This window comes from Meleagris gallopavo, chromosome 2 (assembly GCF_905368555.1).
Source record: "Meleagris gallopavo chromosome 2, MGAL_WU_HG_1.1, whole genome shotgun sequence".
NCBI classification, from domain to species: Eukaryota; Metazoa; Chordata; class Aves; order Galliformes; family Phasianidae; genus Meleagris; species Meleagris gallopavo.
This window is the reverse complement of record NC_139405.1, coordinates 3,698,366-3,719,538: the sequence shown is the minus strand read 5'-3', so window position 1 is coordinate 3,719,538 and position 21,173 is coordinate 3,698,366. Positions and strand designations below refer to the sequence as shown.

Below are 21,173 nucleotides of genomic sequence, written 5' to 3'. Positions count from 1 at the left end.
ACAAGCAAAGCACCCTAAGGAAATGTTAGAGATATCAGAAAAACATATTTTTGTACACCCATAAAATTAACAACACAGCTCTAAAACCTTCCAAAAAAAAAAAGCTATGAATGAAAAACTACTGCACATGTCACTGATGCAGGTTTTTATGAGACTAAGCTGTGAAAAATCCCATTTTGTTTTAAGGTGCTTAAGCAGTACTGCTAATTCATGCAATAATCCATTTAAAGTAGACCTACAGTGCAACCACAGAGTGCAATACTTAGTATAATCATAGCACTCTTAGTCTAGAAGGAAGCAAAGTTACATATTTTTTTAGCTGATTTGACTGCATTACTAGACTGCTAAAAAAGAAGGGTTTATTCCTCAGCTGTGGTTGTGATATCTACTGGGCCTCCACCATTGCAGCAGGTGTTCCTCTGACAGATGCAGTGTATTTACTGCATATTGTCTGTAATCTACTTTTCAAAAGGGCTGCTAACAGACTACAGTCAATTATAAACCTATGCTGAATTATCATCAGCCTTTGTGGAACAAGTAACTCGTGCACATCTGCAGTAATAAATTTAGGCTATACAGCTGCTTCTGCAATCATTACATTCAGATTCCGACAGCAGACCAATCCACATCTTAATCTTCTGAGTATGTGGCCACTTGCAGTTTATACTGAGATATGTTTCTGACAACAACGCTGTATTATAACCAGCAGCTACAGTAATAAAATAATCAGCCCGAAGTATGGGCAAGCTCAGTTAACTGATTCGAGGGTTCTGGCGGATGAACAGGCTTACAGCCCAGAGAGCCAACAGCGTCCCAATCTGCATCAAAAGAGGGGTGGCAGCAGGGAGAGGGAGGTGATTTTCCCCCTCTCTTCTTATGAGGCCCACCTGGAGTACTGCATCCAGGTCTGGGAACCCCAGCACTACAGACTTCCAGACTTCAGACTGTTTAGAATGTTCACTGAGAGAGAGAATCCCTTGGGAGTCGGTCACGAAGGGCAAAGTGGTCCAGGAAGGCTGGAATCTCCCAAGAAGGAAATCTTAAAGGTGCAGGAGCAGGCTGTATCTCTGTGCTGTAAGACAAATCAGTGGGGAAAAGACCAGTGTAGCTGAACAGGAAACTTTTGCTGAGACTCCAGGAAAAAAAGTTACAATCTTTGGAAGAAGTATCAGGCAATTCCATAGAATATAAGGATGGCACTAAGGTATACAGAAGGAAAATTAGAAAGGCAAAAGCCCAGCAAGAACTTCATCTGGCTAGCATTGTCAAGGATAATAAGAAATGCTTTTACAATATATTAACAGTAAGAGGAAGGCCAAGGAGAATCTCCCGCTCTTAGGGGACACAGGGAATGTTGGTGCTGAGGACAAAGAAGAGGTTGACACTCTCCATGCCTTCTTTACACCTGTCTTTAATACTTAGGCCAGTTATCCTCAAGGCTTTCAGACCCCTGAGCTGGAAGACAGGGATGGGTAGCAGAATAAACCCCCCACAGTTCAGATGGAAACTGTTACAGACCTGCTGCTCCACCTGGTCTGTTACAAGGACCAGCCCCGTTTAATATCTTTATTGATGAACTGGACAAGAGGACTGAGTGCAGACAACATCAAGTAGAAGGGAAGTGTTGATCTGCCTGAGAATAGGAAGGCCCTATGGAGGGATCTGGACAGCCTGTATCGGTGGGCAGAAGCCAATGGGATAAAGCTCAACAAGACCAAGTGTCGGGTCCTGCACTTTGGTCACAACTATCCCATGCATAACAACAGCTTTGGCTGCATGGAGGTAAAGGCTGTGGGGCTGTTAGCTGACAGCCAACTGAATGTTACCAGCTGTGTGCCCACATGACCAAAAAGGCCACTGAAGGGAGAGCATCTCTTAGAACTAGGCAGCTTCTTGAGGAGTGCTGCACAGCCAGAGAGCCCCTTCACCAGTTGGGCGAGTTTGACTCTTCCTTCTGTATATGACTATTGGTCTACCTACAAACACTTTCTTTGGTACTGCCCAGAACCTATCAGAAGTGATTTTGCCTCTTCATGAGCAGAACAGATGCCCAGAGAGCTGTGGGTGCCCCATCCACGGAGGTGACCAAGGCCAGGTTGGATGGGACCTGGGCAGCCTGAGCTGGTGGGGGGCAGCCAGCTCACAGCACAGGGTTGGAACTGGATGATCTTTAAGATTCCTTCCAGCACAAGCCATTCTAAGATTCTATGACTATAATCTCCAGAAAAATGCTTTCTCTTGTACGAAAGCCAAAGCAGACATGAATACAGGTGTACAGTATTACAGATAGGCATACTGCAGAAGCTATTAGCACATTTCTTACGTTTTACATCCACTTAACATTTAAATCCACCTGCTGTGTGCATATTTTGGATACTTCAAACCAGACATAGGCAGCGTATGAAAAACTTCAACAGTGGCTACTCTGATCAAGTGACCTGCTTTACTGCTTTAGAAGGAGAAGTCACAAAACTAAGGATAAAATATTTCTTCCAGTGAGCACACTGAATCAGTGCTGACTGCACCAGCACGAGATGTGGCTGTTCTTAATGAAGTATAATTATAGAGAATGGAAATAAATTACCTATGTAGTGTATCAAAACCAATAGCATGCTCCTATTTTGCCACAGATGCAAAAGGGTCAGCGTCACAGGAATTGGTATCTGATACCACAGAAAACTGTAACTGCAAAAGCACTTTTAAATTAACTAAAATTATTGTTAATATTACTCCTTTTCGATTATTATGTCTTCTTTGATTAATATGTTGCTTATTGTACCATGAAGAGCCCTAACTACATAGGTGATGTGTAAAATTAAGATTTCATTAAACTACAGAGTGAACTTAGTTTTCAGAGCATTTGTGGAAACAGATGGCACTTCTGCTTAACATACACACTAGGTGTCACTCAAGAACAGCAGCAAAACAGCCACCAAACTATACCAGAAAAAGGCATAAGTCAAATTATTTCATAAATATTTTTATTGACTCTACAAAAAGCTAACCCCCACCACCTGGATTCAGGATTTCTCAATCCTAATTACCTACTTAGCTAATTAGAAGAAAACTCTAGGAAACCTCTGGTTCATGCTGACAACAGATTAAATGGGGTAAGCTTAACAATCAATTAGTTTTGTTTCCTATGGCTGACAATATGAATGTTTAATTACCTGGCATTTACACTCTTCTTGTCCTGTATTCTGACTGACATATTCTTGATCTGTGCATTAAAAGGCCCTAGAAAAAGCTGTTCTCCTAAAAAGCATTAAGTTATTAAGTGTCAGAGGCATAAATGGATTGCAAAGTTACTTCTAGCACATTAACACCGTGAAGCAGATCGCTTCAAATTTCATACCAATCTGGAATGATTTCTTTTTCGTTTCCTCACCGGGCTAAAATACCATTCTCTTCAATCAGAACCAAAGCAGTACTTTGTTCATATATAAATGTGTTTCTTTTTTTCCCCATATATTATGTTTTCCTGATATTTTTAAGCCATACTGAATTGGTTTTTAGCCACAAATTTTCAAGACACAGGAATACATATTTATTCACTTTAACTGGGTGAGTAAGCATTAGCTATTTTCTATTCAATGACATAGACACAGAAATTTAATTACTTATTCAAGGCCACAGAGTAAGTGTATTAATGAGATGCAATTAAAATGCACAGCCCTGCTCAGTAAATGAGGTGATACCTATTCTCACTTGGGGGTGAGAAGGGAGGAACAAAAGAATTTCTCCTGCCACACATACAGGCATGGCATGTGTAAGACCTTGTGTAATTTGATGCTGCCTTGAACAAAATCCTACATTAGATTCTTACCAATACTTTATTGGGAATAAATAAATAAAAAAAGATACCAACTAGAAATGGTGTCCTCCTAGATATAATTTTTTTATAAGTAGAGAGGTTCTCATAGGTGAAGTAGCACGTGGTAGCAGTCTTGGCCACAATGACTACGACATACTGAAGTTTAAAATCTTCAGACAGGAGGAAAACTGTCAGCAAAACCTGAACACTGGATAAACCTGAGCAAACTGCAGGCTGCTCAGACAACTAGTTAGCAAGGCCCCTGAGAATGTGCTTTTGAAGGCACTGGGGTCCATCACCACTGGTCACTTTTTAAATCCTGCCTCTTAAGAGCAAAGAACAAGTAGTTCCAAACCATCAGCAGTCGTGCAGGTGGGGCAGAAGGTCAGCTTTCCTGAGCAGGGATCTCCTTCTTGAGCTCAGGTGGAAAAGTAAAGCATACAGACTTCAGAAGGGAAAATGAGTGGCATGAGAGTACAGCAATGCTGTTTACAATTGTAGGAAGAAAATTAATACAGCCAAAGTTCAGTTAGAGTTGAAGCTGGCCAGTACTGCAGAGGACAACAAAAAGGGTGTTTTTAATATAATTTAACAGCAAAAGGAGGACCAAAGAAAATGCTAGTCTGTTACCTGATGAAGTTAGTCACCTCACAAACAGGGATATAGACAAAGCAGAGATGCTAAATGCCTTCTTCACCTCTGTTTTCAGCACTGATGATGGTCCTGGGACCACCTGAGCCCTGAGCTGGAGGACCACAGCTGCAGGAATGATAAATTTCCAGACAACCTCGAACTTGGGTGGGATTTGCTCTTCCAGCTGGCTACATAAGTCGATGGGCACCCAAGAGAATTCCTATCAGCCAGTATTTTTAGTACCCTGATGTTATCACGAGACCTCTCTAAATTATTTATTTTTTTTTAAATGGGCTTGGAAATCTGGAGAAGTTCCAGAGTTGACTGGAGGATAGTAAACATCCTGACTTTCAAGAAGGGCAAGAAAGACAGCACTAGTAATTGCAGGTCTGTCAGTTTCTCTTCTGAAGAGAAGCCCAGTAAAATTATGGAGAAGAATCCACAGAACTAGAGAGTTATTGAAAAAGAACTAAAAGACAATGCAGTCATTGCTGCCACCAGCAAGGGTTCACAAGGGGAAAGCCCAGTTTAACAAACCTAATTTCCTTTGATTACAAGGTTACTCAACGAGATGGGCAAGGGAAGACAGCAGATATAATCTTTTGGGATTTTGGAAAAGCTTTCAACACTGTTTCCCATTGTATCCTTATGGACAAAATGTCCATAAATACCTAAGAAGATGAGTGAGCAATTGGCTGACAGGTTGGGCTCAAAGGTCACAGTAAATGGGACCGCTTCAGGATGGTGGCCAGTCACTAGTGGGGTTCTACATGGCTCCATTTTAGGGCCAGTTCTCTTCAATGTCTCAATAAATAATCTGGACACGAGACTCAGATGCGTACTCAGTAAGTTTGCAGATGATACTAAATTGGGAAGAGATGTCAACTCTCTTGAGGGCAGAGAGACCTTGCAGCAAGATTTTGATGAATTACAATCACTAACAGCACAAACTCTAACAAGAGCAAGTGGCAACAGTGATGTGAAAGATCAGCCATGTTCTGGACTGCTATGTAGGCTCTTGTTCATTGCTAGCAAAAATGCACAGCTAATGGTGGTGGCTATGCTGAAAAATAGTGTTTTGTAGCAGAGAATGTGCTCTATCAAAGTGTTATCGTGCTTTTTACCTGTTGTAGTCTCCATGGAAATAAATAGGAGGCATTACTTTCAGAGCAACTTCCATTGTGTTGCCTTGAACTAATCTTCCCATGTATTACAGAAGCAAAAACATTACATTAAAGCTGTCAAAAGTCTTTTTTTTCTTTTTTTAGATAAGGAGAGGGAATAACAGGACATGTTAAGAGACTTGATCCTGTTTCTTCAAAAACATAGCTTTCAATTCACTTGGAGCGGAAATACAGACATAGTCAAGATACTGCTTCATCTTGAAACATGAAAACGAACCTTGTCTTGTCATTTCTTCTTCCCCCATGCCTGGCTGCTCTTCTTGACTCCTTCAAGATTTTCTTACTTTTCAACATTACTGTTATCATGTAATAAGAATGACAGCTTTCAGGTTTGGGGTTTTTGTAGTAAAATGGAAAAGAAAAATCTTACTGTAAAAAGTGCCATGAAATTTAAACAAAAATTACATTTGCACTACTGCTTCAGCATTTCAGCAACCAGTTTTACCCCAAAAGGAAAATCTCGTGTTACATGAACAACAGGATTCCTTTGCCTAATTGCTTAGATTTGTTCACATTAAGTCTTCACTCTTCAAAAGGAAACAGGATGACAGATCTTGACATTTGAAGGAATTTTGACTGCAATTTGAATATAATCAAAAAAGTTTTCTGAAAAAGACTATTTAATTGTATTGATACTTTCCTCTTCACTTATTCCTGTCATTCCTTAGTCACTTGCTGCCTCATCTTGTTAGTGGGAGAATCATACGTTGGGAAACAACATATACTTCTACAGTGATGGGAAGCATCTTCCAGTCTGGTAAGTCTGCCTTGTGTGGACACAATTTTAAATATCTTACAGTATCCAGAAGGATACATTTCCTTTTGTACTCTTGAAAACAAACCATTAGCATATGTGGTTACCAAATTCATGCAGAACACAACAAGACTTAGCTACATGTCACCTGTTTTCTGAGCTTATCATCTTTGAAATCCTAAATTTGGATCAAACTTCCTTGGTGTCAGAATTTATTGTTCAAAAACAGAGAATACTAATTTGAAAAACTACCCCAACTTTGAAAGCTGAAGTCAAAGTAGCACATCTAAGAAATCTAACAAAGAACATGTTGCAAGGGTAGCAAAGAAAGCAAGGTATTAAATACTTCCTTCTAGTGTATTTCAAAAGACAACTCTAGTTTTACCAACCAGAGATTTTTTCATCCTCACAGACATTACTTGCAGTCGACCTGACAAATACACAGACAAATATACTCAAGCTGTTCCTTAAGTTACAGAAAGCAATGCAAGGATGTAGTAGTTACTGTGTTCAAGATTTAGAGCCGTACCTTCTGACCAAGAAGCAATCCACCTTGAAGTTCTGATGTACTCTTATTTGCGCTTTTTTTTTGATTGGATATGTTAATTAAAATTTCTGTGTATCATGAGCCACCACATTATCAAGTGTGCTCAGTTAACTTGAAAAAGTTAAGAGCAAAACAGAATGATTTACAATTAAGAAGCAATGTACTACTTATATTCTGAATGTATTCTCATTCAAGTGCTACAAGCAAAACTAAATACAGTAAGGCATACAAATTTACCCTGAGATTTCTTAGAACTGAGCAGCAACATTTTTATATCTATAAAGTATTTATGATCTAAAAATGAATTAAGTTTATTTAATTTTTCCTTTAAAATTTTATTGGCGAGGCTCAAAGTTTGAGGAAGTTTCTCCCACACGTCCTCCTCTCTACTTCTGGTTCACCAACCTGTCTTCCACTCTAGGGTACCAATTAATAAAAGAACTGTACTTAAGCAATATGATACTGTCCAGAGCCACATTTCAGACTACTCTGCAAGCTAAATTAGTTTACTTGTCTTTGATAAAATCTAACTCTGGATATTCTTTCAAGCCAGGTATTTCTGTTGCATAACTGTTTTTATTATTGCTGTATCTGAAAGCAATGCACACCCTTGTTCTTTTCTGCCTTTTCTCTCTTACAGTCAGGGACACCTACTGTCATTTTGACTGATGTCTGGTTTTACCTCACGTTGTAAAGGTGGTAGCAAGCACACAATGACAACAACGCATACAATTAGAAAGAAATAGTTCCCTAGTAAGGAAAACTCACTTCAAAAAGAAAGAGAATGGAGTCCAGCTCCTCCCTCTGTGATTTATTCCCTGCAAGAGAAAAAACAACATAATTTGACATAATACACGGTGTGATAAAATGGATGGAGAAAATACACTGCTGTTTCTCAATTGAAGTCAACAATGCAGCACCTGGTTTAATTCATCTGGTATCAAAAGAGGAGGATGTTTCTGAATTTCAGTATCTTTCTCTCTTCTTTGAGCATAGTTAAGAGACCCATACCTGCAAAGCAGTGTGATTGGGTTCATCTTGGAGCAACCAGTTATTCTACTCAGTGTTCTTCAATGGTCAGGTTTGCTCTGTGGATTTCTGGTATTTTTCAGTTGAACAGACATATACTTAAATGTAGGGGAAAGGCGATCAATATTTCAAAACAATATGAGAGGATGTGCAACTACATGCACAAGGGCTAATTTTGGTGTAGAAATTATGCTTAAAAGCATAAACATGCATTTACAACTCTTGTCAGTCTCAGATCTCAAGCAGCAATTTCCCATGGTCTATGATTCTATGATCATCACTACTGATACCGTAAAATTAAGATGCCAGCTAAACTCTAGCACTTACCTTTTTGTTTCAGGCTGTTCTCCAGTGTTATGAAGTTTTCATAGAAGATAAAAAAAATTTGAGAATAATTGTTCTCAAAAAGCTGCTTCAGGTCACTTCCATCCACGATATCTAGCAAAAAGAAAAAACGGAGTTATTACACAACATCTGAAACCTGAAAACACTTCTTATGCAAGCTGGAGAATGAAGTGCACTGCGAAACAATTTTAGTGATTTCATTAAATGTTCTATAATAGATTGTGATTCCATCATTAGAAACGAAATAGAAAAATGTATGCTTCTACTCAGTTTTTCAAAGTTTGCATGTTGTTTAGGTTTGTTTTCCATCTTAAAAAAGAAAGACAGGATGCACCCACAACACCACTTCCATAACAAGTCTTAATCCACAAGAGACATTTTTTGCTAACAAATGTGAAAGCTGTCTGTTGTTATCAAAATAATTTACCAGATCTCCTAATTGGGGTTATATTAAGTATACACTGAACTCAATCCTGAACTCAATCAGAAGCATACATTGCTAGAAATTCCTCCACATGCCCCAGAGCATGAAGTAACACCACTGAACCCAAACATAGCAAAGGTACTAAATGGTTTAGCCATTAACATGGACTAGCTTTTAGCCCATCTGATAGCCAACTGCACCACTTGTTCATTTATGAACAATTTCTTTAATTACTTTGAAAATGACGCTACAAAGCAGCCATCCTGTAGCTGTCTGTAAAGATTCCAGACATCATTAAGAATCCTCAGTGAATTCAAAACAATTCATTTAAAAAAAAAAAATAATTGCATGGAACCTTCACCCAAGGGTAAAATCAACCTTTTAAACTGAGTAGAGGAAGTCTGCACAGGAAGTTTCAATAAAAGGGCAAGACCAAGTGAAGGCTAAAACACAGCTCTAAAAGACCAAAGATACATTCACAGTGACTGCCTGAACACCAAACAATAATGGGATGTTAAAAAGAAAGGTCAAATTGAAACATTTTCATTTATAATGAAACAACTGCAGATTTCTCTACCATTTGTAGTTGTTTATAATTTTCAAGTTTAATTACAGAAAAGAGAGTTAAGAGCATTTGTAGAAATTTATACTGTGTTGCTGCTTGACAGAAGAAAGCTTATTTTTACCTTCATTACGAATTTAATCCAGTAATCTGATTCTCTCAGGAGCTAAACCTGTATCACACAGTCAATTGTTTCAATAAATAAACATCTGACTGCCAAGCAGTCCAACCAAGCAGATTTAAATTACTGTTGCCAGTAAGACAAAATAGATTAGATCATTAGAGAAAAAGTCTACTAATTCTAAAAGATGTACTATGCAGGGACTAGAGACATTCCTTGTCCTGTATTTCAAGATCTAGAAACTAAATGCTCACAAACACACAGCCTGAGGCTGACGTGGAGGAGGAGGAGGAAGATAAATACGCTGCTGAAGCATCACTGTGGCATCAGCGAATATTGCTATCTGAAGATCTTCACCAGCACTGCTCAACCAGAAATCAGATTTCACGTGGATTTTAATGTGCATTTGGAAATAGTTCTATCAGAACAGCACGCAACTCCAGAAAGGAATTGATATGCTTTTGTAAATTACATCAAATACTGACAAAAGATACTGAGGGAAGGTGAACCTGTCATCAGCCCTGTGCCAGCTGGGAAACCACCTGCACACCGTCCTACCTGGGGAGGATGGGAAGCAGGGTAAAAGCTGGAGTTTTCATTAAAAGAGTCACAGAACTATTTAGTAAATAAATAAGCCTACCCAGGCCAAACTGAAGCAATCTAGAGAATAGCTGTAGGAAAGTACTTTGAGCACGCAAGACAGCTAATGTTAGAAGCAGAGGTCAGAGATCACTGGGCTGAAGACTGACTGCCCCTACCGCATTTCTCCTGCTCTTCTGGAAATCCCACTGCCCAAGAAATACTTCCAAAACGTGAGCTGTATCTTATCTACACTTTTCATTCTGTTTCCAAACCAATTCCAATTTTAAAGTAACTTATACAGGAAAATATTCTACAAGGTACGTTTTGATGCCAGCATAGCTATCTGACTATATTGTTTCTGCATCACCAGAACAAGCAGGTATTTCGGGAGAAAAAAAAATGCCAGCAATCATTTCCAGAAGTTAACTGCAAATCTAGCTGTTAAATTTATCTAGTAAGTAATCAAATAAAACAAATCAACATATTCCCAATTTCTTTAAAAAACAATGAAAGCCCATGCATGCAACACTACCTTGGGACTCAATGTAGACTTAAGATTTCAAATAAACTTATTTTTTAAGCAAACAAACAAACAAACAAAAAACCCTAACATTTCCGAAAGATGACATTTGCCAACCACACTTTAATTATGCTTGTTCTTTGCTGTAATTGATTTGGCCAAGGAAAGATGTAATTCCACCCAGAAGTAAGAAGACAAAGTGTAAGAATTGTTAACAGCCTCTCGAGAAAGCCATTCATTAACCAAGCCAACAAAGTTGAATACAAGAAGAACCAACAATATCACACATCAACAAAAGATTGATGTTAGCCTTGGATAGCACTGGTGTTTCATGCTTTTTTTATCCCCCAAAACAATAAACTGATAGCTTTTCAGCAATAAGGCTTTGTTTGGATGCTTGCAGTATGGCAACAATTAGGGCATGGAAACTCTTTTAGGTGGTATTGGTTTCCTTCAAGCTACTGGTGTTGAATTTGCAAGTTAAGTGCAATTATTCCCCTCTATGAATGCGTTGTTAAACACAACTCTAGGAGAAAACAAGGCTTTCATTTACAAGGCTTTCATATGAAAGAATGAGTTCATTAAGGAAACTTTCCATTTAAATTGTGAAAGGAGGAGAAAGGAGCTGCCTATAAAAAAAAAAAAATAAATTCTCTATTCTATAAATGTGGCATTTCGGAGATGACTCATCTGTTACTCTGACATAAGCATGCATTCTCAGTCACATCCTTTCCCTACTGAACTACTTTGTTCTTTACACTCCTTTGCAGGATATGGAGAATAAATTGGAGAACATGGAGAATAAACCTCACATTTCAAAATTTAAGGTTCTGAATTCTGAACCATCAGCAACACCTCCATTTGCTACCTTAGGATAAGATACTTGCTCTGAAAGTAAGATTTTCTTGCAATTGTGTGAGCAAGCCGTCATCCTGACACCACTGCTCAGCTCTCCTATTAAGAGCAAAGCAGCAACCCCCCCTCCAGGCTCCCCCTCTGGACAGGCAGCAGCACACACAGCACAGCTGGGGCTCTGCCCACCTTCCTCCCCAGTCCCACTGCTTCTGCCCTTTTCACAGAGACCATCACCACAATGAGAAAGAGTCCTTCACAAGATGATTTTTGACAAAGTGTCGTTTACTATTTCTCAGTATAGATCCTAAGGTTACATACTGACTTTTGCCACATCGAATTGACTGAAGAAACACAAGCATTAAAGGAAAATTAAAGAGCAAAGCTGAACTGCAGGTGTTAGGTTATATTTTTCTATTTATATTGACTGACAGGTAACTCTCACATTACTACCGGTGAAAAACAACCACCTTCTGAATTCACAACTGAGTACTAAAATCTAAGGCAAGCTGGCAAACATTACCAGCCGTCAGACAGTTGGTGCCTTTCCAAGAACACGTATAACCTGACTTCATTCCCTATGCAAGGTCAGGTGGTTCATTAGCTAATGCTTCCCACGAGCACTCTGCAGCTTTCACGGCAACACGAAGGAAACAGCAGGACATTCTGGAGGGTGTACATGAGAATCCTTCTCTAGAAAACACAAAAATCAACTCATTAGATGATGGCAAATCACCCGCACTTTTCTTACTGCTTAACCTTAACAGTTAGGGAAATTAACTATCCAGGAACCAGCTAGTAAGAATTTGAATGCACTGCATGCTCAGTGCTCTTCTTGGTTCTTTATATACGTGTGTGTGTGTGTGTGTGTGTGTATGAAAATAATTGTGTCCTTATCACTACAGTTTTCCTCTTATTTCAGTATTAACTATGACGTGTTACTGCATTTATTTAAGCTGTGAGAAAGCCTCCTTTAATTCCATGAACTTCCAGAGTCAGGTGGTTTTATGTGAGGTTTTATGTTATTTATATACAGCTCTCACAATCCCCAGGGATTTTCTTTGTCTCAAGTACTTAAAAAGAAGTAAAGGAGATGAAAAGATGACTTTGCAGTCATGCTCTGGTTAATGATAAACTTTTATGACCAGCCTCACCCCACAAACTTCATGCTATTTTTACTAACTGTCTCAGAAAAAGAAATGGCAATTGTTTCAAATTAGAGCTTTAAATGCTAAGTAAAAGCCCATAAGATCAGTTTTGTTTTTTCTTCAAGGGACTGTCCATTTCACAGGGAAACTGTTACCATTACTAAAAGGCCATCACTGAGAAATAAATTCTAATTAGAGCAATTTCTAAAATAATTTTAACATCTCAAGTGTTGCTGGTAATCCAAGCAGCAATGGCTTTTCTAAACACAGACATTTACAAGCGTTAACTTCTGAATGTGTCTAAAATAATATTACTAGCAAGCTCACATCATCTGAGCAGTACAACCTAAGCCATTCAAACATTCAAAGGTTATCATCTCAGTATAAAAATAAAACTGAAGTTCAGCCACTTAAGTCAGTATTATTGTGACCACCTCTCGGGCAGCTTGCAGCACACTCACAAGCAGCAGTGGGAAAGTTTTCATTTTCTAAGTGTTATGTGAATCACCAGAGATCATCCTACCCACACACAGACTTGACAACTTCCAGCCTACAAGAAACAAGAAGTTTCAAGACCCAAGCACGTGCTACAGCCCTCAGGCAAATGATGCTCTGAAATCAGCAATAACACCAGCACAAAGAAGAGGCTCCCCACCAGTATGAAATAAAGCTCAAGTGTCCTGTGCTATCCCCTCGACTTGTAAGTACCAACAAATAATGATCCCATGGTGATTAATGGAGAGCACTATGGTAAACAGAGGTCACTGCCCCACAGCACCATATTCATAAAAGATACTGCGTTGTGACAGATCTATTCTTGAAAACAGATGAAAATTCCACAGGAAGGCTGGAACATCTACACAGCAATTAAAAAAATGAATTCTTTAGTACTGTACCTAACACAAGTGACCACCCACTTTACAACAGTAAGGTTTTCATTCCAGACATCACATAGTATCATCTACAAACAACTGTCCCACTGAGTGACAACCCAGCAAACACGGGGACACACCTCACAGAAGCAGGGCCTCAATTCTTCAAGGGACCTGAGGGATGTTGTAAGCAATGCACTTTGATTTTCTTTGATAAAAACTTCCACAGATGACAGCTAAGAGGCCTGAATCAATCAAGAAACGGGTTTTATTGTTTCTGCTGCTCACACAACTCCTTATTTAAGGAAATAAACATTCCTTCCCCCTCCCAGCTCTCTTATTATCTTCCTTCCTCTTATTTTTACCCTCCTACATCAGTAGGATCTCAGAAGAGTAAATGCCATTTCACTTAGAATTGAATTTGTGCAATAACAAAGGACAACGCAATGACATCTCCTCAGTTACTCCAACAACGAGTGCCGCTGTGGGCAGAGAGAAGCAGAGGAGGGCAGGGAATGACGACCCCAGAAGGGCTGTAACTTCTGACTGAACTCTGGACCTTTCATCTATAAAACCACAACTGCTGAAAGGGGAACACGAACTGAAAGCCGCCGTATTTGGGTTTCTTCAGGCCTGCTTATTTAATGAGGGGAGACGTAAAGGAAAAAATGTCTGCCAGCCCTGATTTTTAGAACGATCTTTCTTCAGGATGGTTTCACAACGTGTTCTAAAACCTCATTTGGTAAAGAAAACATTTCCCCAGATTACTTAAAACGAAACTTGAAATTATTTTAGTATGGTTTGTGGAGCACATAGCCAATAAGCTAAATATACAGTTGCAGTGCATGAGCATAATGTATCTTCTTCTGCTTTCCAAAATCCTTAGGCAGGCAGATACATGGTATGATTTAAAAACAAGCAAACAAAACCAACCAAACAGAACATTTTATACACCTCTAATACAAGAATGCACAAGCTTGATCCCCAGAGAGGATAAAAAATACATATATATCAAAACAATGCTACTTGTAGAGCATAATATGAGACTGTCTACTCATCTGTCCAGCACTTTTTCCACTTAACTACCCCCAAAAAATCTCTTTTGAGATAAGCCCGCTAAATGCATGGGCAAGTATCAAGTTTAAATCACTGAGAAGTTGGATTAAACCTGTAAGAAAAAAAAACACCCAACACAAGTACGTCCACAACCTGCTAAACTATCAGAGACTTCTACTCATTCATTTTGGCACTCTCACAGAGCACAGCTATCTCAAAGTGAATGTCTTGAGGGAGACCCATCACTGTCATCTCTCTCAGGACCACATTTAGCACTGTCACTACAAAAGCTGCTCACTTTGCTACAGCACATCAAGAAAACTTCTTATATATTTTCTCCCGTCGGTGAAATGCTGCAGGAAGAGGCTTCTAACCTCAAGCCCCACTGACCCATGCTGTAGACCACAGTAAGGTTCCCCTATGCAGCTTGATGCCGCAGGCAGAGCACTGGGAAGACTCTACAAAGCCTGTGCTTCCTTCTGGATGGTACCAGTGGCTCCTGCATCCCACAGCGCTGACAGCCAGCACGTGCAGTGACCAACTGAAACAGTGACTGACTTCTCTCTCTTGAGAAGTCATTAACCTCGGGCTCTTTCCTGTACTGAAATCTTGGAGCTAACGAGAGGTCTCTGAGGTTCCCACATAGTGGTCAGCTGTGGCTGAGATGGGCCACCAGACTCAAAAAATGAGCACAGTACACAAGAAATGGAAGTTTCATGCATCACTTTTTCCTCCTTGTTTCTCAAAAAGAAAATCAAAATGAGGTTAACAAATATTAACACCACCACTGATTCTCTTAAACCAGGACAGTGCCTGAGAGCACTTAAAAGAGCTACTTCCTGCTGCTGTTTGCTCGCCAGCAAAACATAAGGCTACCTAAAACCCTACAAGACTTAGATTACAATCAAAATTCAGCAACAGGTTTCAGTGTTTTGAAACAAAAGAGAGGCGTTAAGACTTCCGCTGTAGGAGATATTGAAGAGAGAGATTCAACCCTGCAACAGACAAGAAAAGTATATCCCAAACTACAGTTACACAAGCTCCTTAAAGTTAAAATAAATAAACAAATTAGAATCATAGAATCATTAAGGTCGGAAAAGACCACTAAGATCACCAACCACAAACCAATCCCACTGAGCCAAATAACCACGTCCCTCAGTGCCACATCCCCACGGCTCTGGGACACCTCCAGGTGACCCCACCACTCCCTGGGCAGCTGTGGCAGTGCAGAATCACTTCTGGAGAAGGAATTGTTCCTAACAGCCAACCCGAACCTCCCCTGGCACAGCGTGAGGCCATCCCCTCTCGTCCTACGGCCGTTCCCTGGGAGCAGAGGCCGACCCCGCCTCACACAGCCTCCTTCCAGGTCGTTGCAGAGAGCAGTGATGTCTCCCCTGAGCCTCCTCTCCTCCAGACTGAACAGCCCCGGTTCCCTCAGCCGCTCCCCATCACACTGGTGCTCCAGACCCCTCACAGCCCCGCTGCCCTTCTCTGGACACACTGCAGGCCCTCAGTGTCTTTCTTGCAGTGAGGGCCCAGCACTGAGCGCAGCACTCGAGGTGCGGCCTCACCAGTGCCAGTGTGGAGGGACGCTCACCTCCTGCTGCTGACACAAGCCGGGATGCCATTGGCATTCTCAGCCACCTGGGCACACTGCTGGCTCACATTCAGCCAGCTGTCAGCTAACGGCCCCGCAGCCTTTACCTCCCCACAGCTTATCAGCCACTGCCCCAAGGCTGCAGCGCTGCGTGGGGCTGCTGTGGCCAAAGCGCAGCACCCGGCACTCGGGTTGGTGAGGCTCATCCTGCTGGCCTCAGCCCATCGATCCAGACCGATCAGTGAAGAACAGCTTGGATGTATCGGTCTTCCGAAGACACATCCTGTGGGGCTGCTGGCTATTTCGCACCTAAACAGCCATCGGTTCCCAGTACTTTACTACCAAACGACACAAACCACCTCCGCCACCCAGAGGCACTCATCGTCTCGCTAACTCGGACATCTCGGGCAGCGCAGCCCCACACCAGCTCTCTCCCTCCGGGGCCGAACCCGAGCCCCGCCGGCTCCGAGCCCTTTGTTGTGAGGTGGGAGATTTGAAAGCGTCGCCGCGCGGTGCTGCGGGGCTGCGGCTGTGCGCGGTGCCGCCGCCCTCGGTGCTCCTCAGGGTCCCTCGGGGCTCCGTCAGCCGCTCCCGCCCGAAGCCCGCTCTCCTCGGGGCGGGGCGGCTCTCACTCACCCAGCAGCGCCCGGAGGTGCTTGAGGCGGGTCAGCACGTCCCGCTTGGGGTCTAGAGCTTTCTGCGTGGATTTCCTGGCGTCTGCGTGGCCCTTCCTGGAGAACATGGCGAGCCCCTCGGGTGGGCTCCGCGGGATAGGACGGGAGGGCCAGGCCGAGAGCGAGTCCGAGCGGGAGACGAAGCGAGGCGACGGCAGCGCCTCCGCCGGCCCCGCGGCTCGCCACCCTCCGCCGCCGCCGTGGGGTGGGCGTGACGAGGCGGAACCCGCCGCCTCCCGCCCGCGCCTCTCCACTGCGCAGCCGCGGCTGCCCAGCGCCGTGCGCGATGACTACAACTCCCGGCGTGCGTCGCGCGGGAGCAGTCTCTGCGCATGACGGGGCTCCGCGCGTGGCACGCCGGGAGCTGTAGTCTTCGCGCACGGCGGTGCGCTGTTGCTCGACGTCACGCTGACGTCACCGCGCCGTGGAGGGGGCCGAGCACGTGCAGGGGCTGTGCGGGAGCACGGCGCGGGATGAGGTGCCGTGTGGGGCACGGCGGGTCTTGTGTGTGGCCTCCATGTAAAGACAAATGCTGGGCAGATTTGCAGTTCAACAGCAAAACTGTGTTTTTTATCAGAATCAGAACCCAACAGGGCTTGACTGAAGGCCTATCAGTAATCAGAAAAGTGAGCTTTAGTAAATCTCAGAGTGAGGTCACAGCATCACAGAATTGGATGGAAGGGACCTGTGGAGATCCCCCAATCCATCCCTCTGCTAAGGCAGTTCCCTACAGCGGGTCACACAGATGGGTGTCCAGTCAGGTCTTGAATATCTCCGGAGAAAGAGATCACCACCTCCCTGGGCATTCTGTTCCTGTGCTCTGTCACTCTGACAGATAACTTCTTCCTCGTGTCACTATGGAACTTGCTGTGCCCCAGGCTGTGCCCGTTGCCCCTTGTCCTGTCCTGCACAGCACTGCAAAGATCCGCCCCCACCCGCCTGACTCCCGCACCTCAGATAAGTGCAGTAAGATCCGCTCTCAGCCTTCCGTTCTCCTGAGCAGCCCCATGTCTCAGCCTGTCCTCGCGCAGGAGATGCTCCAGGCCTCTCACAGTGCTGTATCCCTCCTCTGGACTCCCTCCTGATCTCCCCATCTTTCTTGAGCTGGGCAGCCCAGAACTGGGCTCAGTGCTCCAGGTGTGGCCTCACCAGAGCAGAGCAGAGGGGAAGGATCACCTCTTGCCCTGCTGGCCTCGCTCTGTGTCATGCACCCCAGGACACCATTGGCCTTCTTGGCCACCAGAGCATGCTGCTGGGAAGGGCGTACAGGAAGGAGAACTCAGCATATTTTTTTTTAAACAAATGCTAAACAAAGCAAAAATCCTCATTAAAGAAAAAGGTTGGAAAGTATGACCTTGCCATCAGTATGTATTATTGTTCAAGAGTCTATTGTCTTGCAGCCCACTTAAGGTTTACAGTAATTCAGAGTGTGTATCTTTCCCCTACACTGTTACACAATGTCTCCTTCTGGAACAGCTGTAAATCTGTCTGAAATTATTTGTCATGTGCTGGAAGTTGAATATCTGCAGCTTCCTGAGAAGAGCGAATGAAGCCATCCCAACTTTTCCCTTTCATTGCCACAAATCAATACGTGCAGTTGGCTAAGGAAGCACAGGGCTAAAATCTTGGCTCGCTTTTTCCTTTTTTTTTTTTTTTCCCCCTCTTTCCTTTTGCTTTAACTGATGTAAAACAAGAGCTTTCTGGTTGTCTCTGTTGGCAATTTCTGTCCTTTCCATGCTTTTGTCTTTTTTTTTACTTTATTAAAAACAAAATAACAGCAACAACAAAAAAACAACCCATGACTTTAAAGCTACTGCAGCTATGTAGCTGCTCTGATGTTTAATGACATTTGTGATAACTATGCAATCATTTTGGTGCCTAGCACCTAACTGCAGAGTGTTAGGCATTCACTGATGGACAGTTTGCCAGGAATTCCTCTCTTGACGAGCTCCACAGAATATAGATTTCATGACCTGGATCATAGTGCTGCAGGACGACACTCCTTTCTTTCCCTGTTAGAAGATAGAAAATGTGGTCAGATAAAGAGCTCAGTGATTCAGCAGAGCTTAACGTTACCATAATTAGAGTGAGGGCTTGGGGCTTGTTTTTGTTTTTAATTGTGTGCTTTCATCACAGAATTAAAGTTATTTGAACTCAGTCTTTGTGCACCAGTGAAGTGAAGAGATGAAAAAGTGCCTCTAATGCTGCATGTAGGTGGCAGGAAGTGATTTCACTGCTGGGTGTGAAGTTTGTATCTGGGGACACTGCTGAACGGATGTGTTGTGAGCAGCCAGCTCAGGTTTGCAGACCACCTCTTGGTGTTGAACACGCAGGGCGTGTGGGCCAAGATCAAACCAGCTGCTCTTAGAGTGAAATGTTAGCGTGCTTTTTGCTTGAGTGAGGGCTAAATCTGATCTCTCTATGGTTGGGGTTCTCCTGAAATAAGAAATAAGCAGATTGGTAAAGAGGCAAACACTGACATTATTCACTGAAAGAAAACCTGTCGAGCTCCCAGAATTTAAGGCACTTCCATACAGCATGTGATGACAGACTGCTCCTCAGTAAATTCTATACCTAATTTATATTACTTGGAAATACACAGGCTATTAAAATGCTTTTGAATTGGAAGCTATTGAGATGTCAGACAATTTATTTTTTATGTCTTTGCATTTAACATTGGATTGTATAACTCCCATTTCCTTCCACGTGTCACATGCTACATGGAATACAATGAGCACAATATTTTTGCTGCTTGTAATTGCATCTCCACATGTTTGCTGATCTTCACAGTGTAAAATTCCTTTGTCTTCTTCTAAGAACTAACAGTTGGTGCAACATGGAGGAGAAAGCACGTTAAACAATGTCTCCTCTCAGTTTTAGGTAAGCAAACAGATTCAAATAATACATACCTGTAGGAACTCACGATTATGGAATCATAGAATGGGTTGAAAAGGACCACAGTGCTCATCCAGTTCCAACCCCCTGCTGTGTGCAGGGTCGCCAACCAGCAGCCCAGGCTGCCCAGAGCCACATCCAGCCCGGCCTTGAATGCCTCCAGGAATGGGGCATCCACAGCCTCCTTGGGCAACCTGTTCCAGTGATTATTATTACATGCAATAATGCTTGCAAAAATTATGAAACACATATTCTCAAAGGATTTGCTTATGATTTGATGTAGAATAATGGAAAACAGAAATCACAATAAACTTGCAGCAATTATGTCAGCTTGCACTGAGGAACCATTCGTAAAATCCTATGACTTATGTTTTCTCACCATGCGACAAGCTGCAGTTGCCCGGAAAATCAGATGATGCATTTCCAAAAGTTGATGCCTGAGGTAGATGGATTTCCTGAAAACGATTAGATCATTCAGTTTTCAGGATCTGAAGTAAAATCTATATAAAGCAAATTGTGTAAGGAGGCAAACAAAGAGACAAAGCAGTAATCCCTTATCACTCTGTGCTACTTGGAAGCTGTTGCTGTGGGTGGGGGTGGCTCATGGCTTGCCTTTAGCTTTGCCAGGCTGCTGCCATGGGCTCTGGTTTTCCAACAGAGCTGCCTTGGAGGGGAGCTGAGAGCTACAGATCTACTTACTACAATCTTTAGGACATGCATGTTTTCTAAATTTCACATCACACCGATGACATTCTAACGGCCAAAGAGCAGGGCTCACCCTAACGTGTAACAAAATGCATGAAATACAGTTGTAATGAAAATCATGACAAACCCCACTGCGGCTCGTTGGCTCTCTGCAGTGAGGGTGGGCAGTCCTGCAACACAGACCTGACGAACAGGCATGGCTGCTTTTCCTCTGCAGGCTGAAATTTTAATGACAGATTGAATTACGGAACTTCTCCTCTTACTTGTGTCAATGCCACGCTTCATTATGGTCCTGGAAAAAAAGGGTAGGGGAAAGGTAAATAAGGAAACTTGCCTCCTAAATAACATACAGGTGAGATAATCATTTCCTTAGCGCAAAGGTTCTAACGCAAAGTTTCTTGCAGCACCCGAGACATCAAAATATCATTCATATAGTAAAAATAGGGGCCAGGAAAAAAAAAAGCCATCCAAAAAGGATGTCAGATTTCCTTCTGTCTGGGTTGCAATCTGTGTATAGAGTGACAGACAAGAATTTATGGATGGGAAAAAAAAAAGATAGAAAGAATGTGGACTTCCCTTCCCTTCCCTTCCTTCCCTTCCCTTCCCTTCCCTTCCCTTCCCTTCCCTTCCCTTCCCTTCCTTCCCTTCCCTCCCTTCCCTTCCCTTCCCTTCCCTTCCCTTCCCTTCCCTTCCCTTCCCTTCCCTTCCCTTCCCTTCCTTCCCTTCCCTTCCCTTCCCTTCCTTCCTTCCCTTCCCTTCCCTTCCTTCCTTCCCTTCCCTTCCCTTCCCTTCCCTTCCCTTCCCTTCCCTTCCCTTCCTTCCCTTCCCTTCCCTTCCCTTCCCTTCCCTTCCCTTCCCT

The 21,173-nt window shown here is 42.6% G+C and overlaps 1 protein-coding gene across 5 annotated transcripts in view; it reads right to left on the bottom strand.

Annotated features, from left to right (window-relative positions):
- RALGAPA2 (Ral GTPase activating protein catalytic subunit alpha 2) overlaps nucleotides 1–16,952 on the bottom strand; it is a 121,517-nt gene extending 104,565 nt beyond the window's left edge. For 3 of the 5 annotated variants that reach the window (XM_085218659.1, XM_085218660.1, XM_085218662.1), the window contains exons 1-3: nucleotides 16,677–16,951; nucleotides 8,289–8,399; nucleotides 7,701–7,750 (exon numbers count right to left, since the gene is read on the bottom strand). In XM_085218659.1, the coding sequence (XP_085074785.1) occupies nucleotides 7,701–7,750; nucleotides 8,289–8,399; nucleotides 16,677–16,782 (267 nt within the window). In that variant the 5' untranslated portion in view covers nucleotides 16,783–16,951. Of the gene's footprint in view, nucleotides 1–7,700; nucleotides 7,751–8,288; nucleotides 8,400–11,890; nucleotides 12,061–16,676 lie in introns of all 5 variants that reach the window. The other 2 variants (XM_085218661.1, XM_085218663.1) reach the window with 2 other exon arrangements.
- Nucleotides 16,953–21,173: the final 4,221 nt, after the last annotated feature.